This window comes from Pongo abelii, chromosome 14, assembly GCF_028885655.2.
Source record: "Pongo abelii isolate AG06213 chromosome 14, NHGRI_mPonAbe1-v2.0_pri, whole genome shotgun sequence".
Classification (NCBI taxonomy): domain Eukaryota; kingdom Metazoa; phylum Chordata; class Mammalia; order Primates; family Hominidae; genus Pongo; species Pongo abelii.
Window position 1 is genome coordinate 114,542,688 of NC_071999.2, and position 8,942 is coordinate 114,551,629.

General features: G+C 33.3%; 1 protein-coding gene across 3 annotated transcripts in view; it reads left to right on the plus strand.

Moving 5' to 3' along the window:
• Window positions 1–6,878, plus strand: part of TNFSF13B (TNF superfamily member 13b) — a 99,050-nt gene extending 92,172 nt beyond the window's left edge. For all 3 annotated transcript variants that reach the window (XM_054529215.2, XM_054529214.2, XM_054529216.2), the window contains 3 exons: window positions 1,923–2,035; window positions 2,124–2,274; window positions 5,362–6,878. In XM_054529215.2, coding sequence (XP_054385190.2) covers window positions 1,923–2,035; window positions 2,124–2,274; window positions 5,362–5,474 — 377 coding nt within the window. In that variant the 3' untranslated portion in view covers window positions 5,475–6,878. The remainder of the gene's footprint in view (window positions 1–1,922; window positions 2,036–2,123; window positions 2,275–5,361) is intronic.
• Window positions 6,879–8,942: the final 2,064 nt, after the last annotated feature.

Below are 8,942 nucleotides of genomic sequence, written 5' to 3' on the forward strand. Positions count from 1 at the left end.
GTGCATTCGGAGTGGTGTGACCATAGAAGAGATAACTGTACTTCAATGTTTATTGCAGAATTATTCACAATAGCCAAGATATTAAATCAACCTAAGTGTCCATCTGCAGATGAATGGATGGGGAAAATGTGCGATATATACACAGTGGAATACTATTCAGCATAAAAAGAAGGAAACCCTGTTGTTTGCAGTAACATGGATGAACTTGGAGGACATTATAACAAGTGAAATAAGCACAGAAAGACAAACACTACATGATCTGACATATACGTGGAATCTAAAAAAAGTCAAATTCAAAGAAGTAGAGAGTAGAATGGTGTTGACCAGTGGCTGGGGTGGTGGGGGTGGGGGTGAAAAGATGTTGGTCAAAGGTTACGAAATTTCAGTTAGACTGGAGGAATACGTTCAAGAGATCTCGTGTACAACATGGTGACTACAGTTAATGAAAATGTATTTTTGAAAAATGCTAAATGAGTAGATATTGTGTTCTCACCACAAAAATGACAACTATACGAGGTAACATATATTTTAATTTACTTGACTCAGTCGTTGCACAATGCCTATATATTTCAAGACATCATGTTGTACATGACAAATATGTACAATTTTATCTGTCAGTTAAAACATAAGATCAAAAAAGAATTTTATTTGGAAAAAGTTTAAATATGTTTGGTTTGCCTTGGAAACACTATGTGAAGAAGGCATGTACACTTGGCAGTTGTATTTACAGAATGTGAACACATTGTTAGCTACCACATCATCCTGTGCCCCTCATGAAAACCCACAGAAAAAAATGTTCTTTAATCTCAATTCTAGAAAGATTGTTATCTTCTTGGGCTTCTAGCCTACTGTCTGTTGTGGACTCTGAATTTTATTATCAATTTTGTTTTCATTTTTGCTATGATCAGGATGAAATTTGGACACAGGTATGGTCCACCATTAGCAATTATATAGGGACATTTAAAGTATGATTTTAGACTAACTTCCATAGCTCTATTTTACTATTTTATCCTTATATTACAGTCCCCCAATCTTCTTTTTATTCATTTTACATCATTTAATTTATACTCCCCAAATTTCCCAATCTCCAGCCTTAGGGCTCACCCTTTACTCGACACACCCATGAGAAATCCAGGGAATGTAAAGTATGAATTCACAGGAAAGGAGTGTCTCTGCTCTCTTAATGGGTTTTGATGTCTGAACGCACCTACAGATTCTGGCTCAGCAATGTAGTCCCCCATGTGCCTACTCACTGATGGCTCTCTCTGTCCCTTTCATCTCACCCTTGAGCACAGTGGCCCCCTTGTCACTCCCCAAGTGACTTTTGATGGGTAATGGAGGAGAATTATCACTGAACTGAACAGAAGCCATTGAAACTCAAATATCATAGATGGTTGTTACAAAGTTCCTTGACTGTTCTTAGTAAGGGTTGTGTCTTAGTCACTTTCTTCTTTCTTCCGTAGGCTCCCTTCTGTTGCCACATTTGGGCCAAGGAATGGAGACATTTCTTCCTCTGGAAACCTTTTGCCGAACTCTTCAGATACTCTTTCCTCTCTGGGAATCAAAGGAAAATCTCTACTAGTGTGTTATTCAGAGAAATTTTGTCCACTCTTTGCTTCAAACTGTCTTATCCAGATCAGCCTTTATTATGAAATAGCTGAAATATAGACCAATAAAGGGAAAACCCAGACATTCATATAAAGGGTTAGCTCTCAGGTTCTTGTATCTGATGTATTAACCGAGGTTAGCATATAAGTGATGGCAAAGAATCCAGTGCAGTAATGTGACTTGTATTCCTTTTTCCTTTTTTTTTTTTAAGGATGGAATTATCTTCTAAGTTTCAGAGGTAGCTTAACAACTAAATGGAGGTGAAAACTGCTTTTCTTGGTTTCTTTCCTTATAAATGATTCTCTTCATTGCAGGATCTTACACATTTGTTCCATGGCTTCTCAGCTTTAAAAGGGGAAGTGCCCTAGAAGAAAAAGAGAATAAAATATTGGTCAAAGAAACTGGTTACTTTTTTATATATGGTCAGGTAGGTTCAAACCCTAATTCTGGTTTTACTGTTCAAAGCCTCCCATTTTGTGTTCATTTCTGACAATGTTTTTTGGTTTGTTTCTCAGGTTTTATATACTGATAAGACCTATGCCATGGGACATCTAATTCAGAGGAAAAAGGTCCATGTCTTTGGGGATGAATTGAGTCTGGTGACTTTGTTTCGATGTATTCAAAATATGCCTGAAACACTACCCAATAATTCCTGCTATTCAGCTGGTAAATAAATAGTTCTCACACCCTGCTAATTGTGAAATGAAGAGAGTTTGACGAAAAATCTGAGCTGCAAAATGCAAAAATGAAAGGATGGTGCCCTAAAATACAAATAGACAGAAAGACATTCCTCAATATATTGTGTTTTTTAAATCTTGAATGATAAACTAGTCTAATTGAGAAAGATGGAATTATTACTAATAGTTTCACCATTTTTAGATACATTTAGAAAGGGTAGTCATTTCATAGCAACTTCTACATTGTACATAGTACATGGTACATAGTACTTCTACATAGTAACTTCTACATTAAGAAAAATTCTAATGTATTTTCTTCAACACTTAATAACAACAATAATAATATCTGACAAGGATAGAGTGATTACCACTTGCCAGGCACTCTTTTCTGCATGTTATATATGCTTGCTTATTTAATCTTTGCATTTAAGGGAGTTAGGATCTAGACACAGAGAAGTAACATAACTTGTCCCAGGTTACACAGCTACTAATTTTTAGACTTGGTTTAAACCAGCCAGTCTGGCTCCACACTGGGAGCAACAAAAACTCTTCTTGCATGCTGTGGAAGAAATGCCCCTGGCTGGGTTTGAGGGTAAGGGAAAGTTGTACAATGGTGTCTTTCTAAATACAGGTGACATCTTGTGTCAATGGACACCAGACAGGTGACTTAAGAATGTGAAAGTGTAGGCGCAAACCTACCTTTGCACCCAGGAGCAGTGAGAGGCAGAGAGCACAGCAGGTCTTGTAAACCTTAGGTCTGTTTCAGCTGTAATTGTCAACATTTCCTTCATTTTATTTTTCAAGGGTGATTTAAAATTAATCCAGGCCGGTTTTGGAGAAAAATATTTACCTTAAACACATTTATTTTCTCTGTTGATTTTGTAAAAATCCAGAACCCTGAGGAATGGCTTCAGTTCCAGATGGTTACCATGAATGACCGTGTGACACACAGGAACGGAGGCTGGCTATGCATTTTGAAAAACTGTATTTCAAAGGTGTTTACAAACAAATGCCCAATAAGTCAGTTAGAAACTAAGGAAAATAGTTTCTCATAATGGAAATGATGTCATTCTGGATCTGCAGCCACAGATAGCATTGGTGCAGAGATGAGGAAGTTTATAAAATTAGAATTCCCTAATTTTCATAAAGAGATGTTTCCCTTCACCCAGTGCTGACTAGTAGTTTGGAGTTGCAAAATATTTATAAATGGTGAGACTACTCCAATCTGTTATTTATTTATACTTATTAGTACTAAAAATTTTACAAGTAACTCTTTAAAACATTTTTCTAATCATCTGCTCCTCTAACACTTACTTGCTATTAGAGGACTCTGCTAGATTTCTTAAGGTGTCTTACTTTTTAAGAATAATTCACCGGACTTTAAAAATATTTTTCGTTACTAGTAGCTTACTGTTGTATATGAGTGCCATCCTCTAGTAAGTTTCAGGTTTGCAATTTTAATCTGTTTTAGGGCAAATTTATTTAAAGCCATTTAAAACCACACATTAGAGTATATATAAGTACATAAAAGGTTTCCATAGTAACCTGAAAAGATGTAAATGGCCAACTTAAGAAACCCAACATAATACCAAAGAACCACTTATATACCTAAAGCTGAATCTTATTATTTATTGTATTAATAAAATGTTTATTAGAAAAATTATACCTGATTGCTGTAATCTGGAAGAATTGAAATAGCCAATAACTTAGTGTTAAAATGTTAAATGGACTCTATAGTTGTTCACACCCACCTAATCTTTAGAGTTAGTATTACTTAATGCTTTGTGAGCTATGGTCTTTGTCAAAATGTTAGGTCATTTCCAATCTCTATGAAAATGACAAGTCTGTTCAACAAATAAATCTCAATCTTTTTATTCTTACTACTTAAGGTAGTCCTCAAATGCTTTGTCAATTCTAGAAAGTGTACACATAACCTTTAATAAGTCCTAAAAATCTTTCTTTTGCTTGTATTCTGTCTTTGCCCATTACAAAAAAGCATGCCCAGTAGGGATGGAAATTTTGTCATCCTTGATCACTACTGTATGTTTGTCTAGAAGGGTGCCTGGTACTACTATGTTCAATAAATAAAGTCTCCCTGCTGCTGCCTGAGCAAATTTGCATGCTTTGGGCTTTACGTTAGAATACACATGAACATGCATGTGTTTATGTAGGTACATTTTCACTATGCTACTGAAACAATGCAACTATTCTAAAAATAGCCACAAGTATTGATGATTCAGATAACAGTTTCGTTGTTTGTTAGTTTCTTTATTTCTTCTCTTCCCCTATTCCTCCTCTTTCTTCTCCTTCATATTTTTCTTTTGAAGTGGGGTAAAGAATTACCTGATACATTGAGTGTAGTCCTTGAATGTATTTTGTACTGCTAATTCACAGATGCATTTGTCCTTGTAAATTAGTTGCACACAGATTTATTGGTCATTTTTGAAGAGTTAATTACATTGTTGTTTTTGATTATAAAGACAAACGTGGTCATCTAAGAAAACAAAATATAAGAGGTTGTGAAAAGTAATCCAGATAATGCTTAAATCCATAGTCTGGACTCTCAAGAAAAACTATATTAATGAATGTGGTATGTTAAGAAATGGTGTTTTCTTCAGTTTTTAATATTTATGTTTAAAACTATAATTAGGAATATCCAGTATATATATGTGTGTGTAATTTTTCACATTTTTATTTAACATTATCATAAAAGCTTTCCTTGTCAACAAAATTAAACAAAACTCATCACTAATCATTTAATATTCTATCAAGGGATGTTCCATGATTTACCTAATTGTTTAAAAAGTTAGATATTGGGCTTCTTTTGGGGAACTCCTTTTTTTAAAGAGTAGGTGATAAATGCATACGTATCAGTTGTAACTCCTTTTGCTTATTTCTTCTAAATTTCTTTTAGGCTAAGATAATTGTAATAGTTTAGTCCGTTGCTGTATTTTGAAGTGTGAATGCCTATGTTGACATTTTTTTTTTTTTTTACAGAACAAAATAGTTTTATTTAAGGTTCTTTTCTTTTCTGTTGTATAACCACTTATAGTTCTTGTAAATCATTTTTTCCCAGGCATTGCAAAACTGGAAGAAGGAGATGAACTCCAACTTGCAATACCAAGAGAAAATGCACAAATATCACTGGATGGAGATGTCACATTTTTTGGTGCATTGAAACTGCTGTGACCTACTTACACCATGTCTGTAGCTATTTTCCTCCCTTTCTCTGTACCTCTAAGAAGAAAGAATCTAACTGAAAATACCAAAAAAAGAAAAAAAAAAAAAAAAAGGAGTTACCATTGCCTTTTCTGTGAGCTATTTGTTTTGGTTTGCTGAAACTAGTCCAAAACAGGAAATTTAACAGACAGCCACAGCCAAAGAGTGTCATGTGAATTACAAGAAATAGAGCCCATTTAGGGAAAGATAGAACTAGAAAGGCTTTTCATTATAATTCCATGTTGAACAATTGAGTCATAGCTTCTTATCTTGGAGGAAGGACACAATTCAAAGGGGCAGTAAGGATTTTGTAAAATGTGGCATCCATAATTTACTATGGAACAAGTGCCCACATCTCTAGGACATTAAGACATTTATGAGAAATCTCAGGATTCATCTTCTGTTTTTATGTTAAATGCACTCCCTGCTTTTCAGTTAACATTATAAAAAGTAAGAAATGAAAATTTTAGAAATCTTGCATTAGAGACATGAAAAAAATAACTAAAAGTTTAAATTTAAATATGAAGCAATTTGGCTGAAAATAGTATCCATGTACTATTTAAGTCTTTTATGGTTATTTCAAGTATGCAATTTCTATCTATAATGTAATATATTACCCACACATTTTTTCACAGGAGAGAGAGAATATCCTCATTTGTTTATGCTCATGTGTATTTTCTATAGTGAATTTCAGAAACTTTTAATATCAGGTAATTTCAATTTATGCATATAAAGCATTGATTGAAAAATAACTATAATTTTGCATATATAACACATAATCTCCAACAGAAGTTACTGAATACATTCATACTAATGTAATGTAATTTCCCTTTATTTCTTGCTCTTCTGTTTCAAACTGCTGCTATTGTAGTTTACATATCCCAACCTTTAAAAATATTCCTCCTATTAGCTTTATATTCACCTTATAGAGGTTGAGTTTTAATTAAAATTCTTGGTATCCTGAAGTATGTCACATACCATGTGCTCCTTATAAATATGTTGATATCTCAGAAGACATCATCCCAGTTTTCATTTTATAAAGTACCATACTTAAGAATGCTGTAATACTTATCTTTTATAACATGTTTCCTTTGCTTTGCTTGTCTTTTATGTCATTAGTTTTAACTGTTTACTTCATTTAACAGTTTACATCATTCAACAGTTTACTTCATTAAACAGTAGGTGGAAAAATAGATGACAGTCTATGAAAATGTTCCCATCTATATCAAAATACTTTTCAAGGATATACTTTTCAAAACAAATGATTTAAATTTTATGTTTAAAATCTAAACTTTAGATTTAAACTTTATTTAAATATCTGGTTCCTGTGATTTCGACTTCAGTAAGTTCAAATAAAATATATTTTGCAATTCATTTTTACATTATAATTTAAAAAGAAGAAGCGATAAGTGGAGTCAGAGCTTCAATGCTAGGCGGGGTGGTTAATGATTTTTCTGGTGTTGCTGCTAATGTGGATTAACAAATAAAAACATTCATTGCCTTTTGCCTCATTGTCTGACTGAGTTTGTCTAGCAACACCCACCTTTTGAATTCTCGCTGTATAATTAAATGTTATTTTTAAAATCAGGTGAAACATGATAAATTAATTTGTGTTAGGATATGATAGTTTGGAAATGTGAATATTTTCCATATCTGAAAAAGAATCTGTTCACATCTGTATCTGTCTAACTACTTAATTTTAAACTATTTAAAAGCAGACATCAGTTATGTTATTACCTTTAGAGTTGAATTTATCCAACAGTACAGTATATTTTGTGAGATTTTTAGTACAATATTAAGTATATATTATTGGTATAATATCAAGTATTTATATATTACTTATAATATTAAGTAGATGTATAACTGAGAAAAGCTAACAGCAGGCCAAGCATTCTTCTCCTAAGGAGCTGACTATGAGGTGGTGAAATTCCACCAGGACAAGCATCTTGTAGGGATCACGAAAGGCATCAATGAGGGCAATCTCATTGGCAGCAACCTTTATTACATCTTGGGCCCGACCCCCACTCTGCTGTAATTAGAAGGTTGTATTAGTCTGTTTTCACACTGCTGATAAAGGCTTACTCAAGATTGAGTAATTTATAAAGAAAAAAGGTTTAATGGACTCACAGATCCACATAGCTGGGGAGGCCTCATAATCACAGTAGAAGGCAAAAGGCACATCTTACATGGTGGCAGGCAAAGAGTGAATGAGAGCCAAGTGGAGAAGGAAACCCCTTATAAAACCATCAGATCTCGTGAGACTTATCACTACCACAGGACAATATGGGGGAAACCGTCTCCATGATTCAATTATCTCCCACCAGGTCCCTCCCACAACACATGGGAATTATGGGAGCTACAATTCAAGATGATGGGATTTGGGTGGGGACACAGCCAAACCACATCAAAGGTACAGTGGAGAATTCATAATCCTCACCATTTGAGGTTTGATGATGGTGATGAAGACAACAGGTGGGATTATAGATATAAGAGAAGGGAGGAAACTCTTTACCATTGAGTTAATTACTTTACATATTTTAAAAACTTTTTGACTTTTTGTTTTGAAATAATTTCAGACTTTTAAAAATATGGGAAAGAAAAGTGCAATGAAACCCCTTATATTCTTCACTTATATTCCTAGTGTTAAGATCTTACAGCACAAGGGTAAAAGTCAAGACACTAACATTAATACAGCAACTAATGCACAGACCCTGTGAAGACTGACCACATGCTAAGTTATAAAGCAAGATTCAGCACATTTTAAATAGTTGGCTTTATAACAATTACGGTTCCTCTACAGCATCATTAGTAAAAGAAATTGGTGATTAAAAAGTAAGGAAAATATGCACGTGGAAATTAAAGTGGAGAGAAATTACTTCTAAATAATTTATGGCTTAAACAGAAAGCATATGGAAATTAGAAAATGTTTACAACTAGATGACAAAATACTTCACAAGAAACCCTGGGATGTAGGAAAATCAGTGCATACATAGAGTTTATAAACTTAAATGCTTATATTATATAAGAAAAATGACTGAAAGTTATGAACTAAGCACCAACAGCAAGAAAAAAACAAAAGGAAGACAAAACAAAAGCAAGGTAAAAACAAAATTAACAAAAAAACCTAAGCCAAAGGAATAGAAGAAAGCAATTAAAGATAAGAGCAGAAATTCAGAAACTGGAAAAGACAGGTAATTAAAAAGGTCAATAAGACCAAAAAATTTATATAGAGGTAAATAAATATAAATATAGAGATAAACAAATGTAATGATACTTTTATCATAAAAATAAAGTATTTTTATTTTATCATATTTAAACCTCAAAGTTTCTTCTGAAATATTTCATTACCAATATTTTCAAACAAAAATACAGCAAGCCAGCATAAACAATATTAGAATTGAATATGGGGACAAAAGTATAGATGCCAAAGAGAAAAAT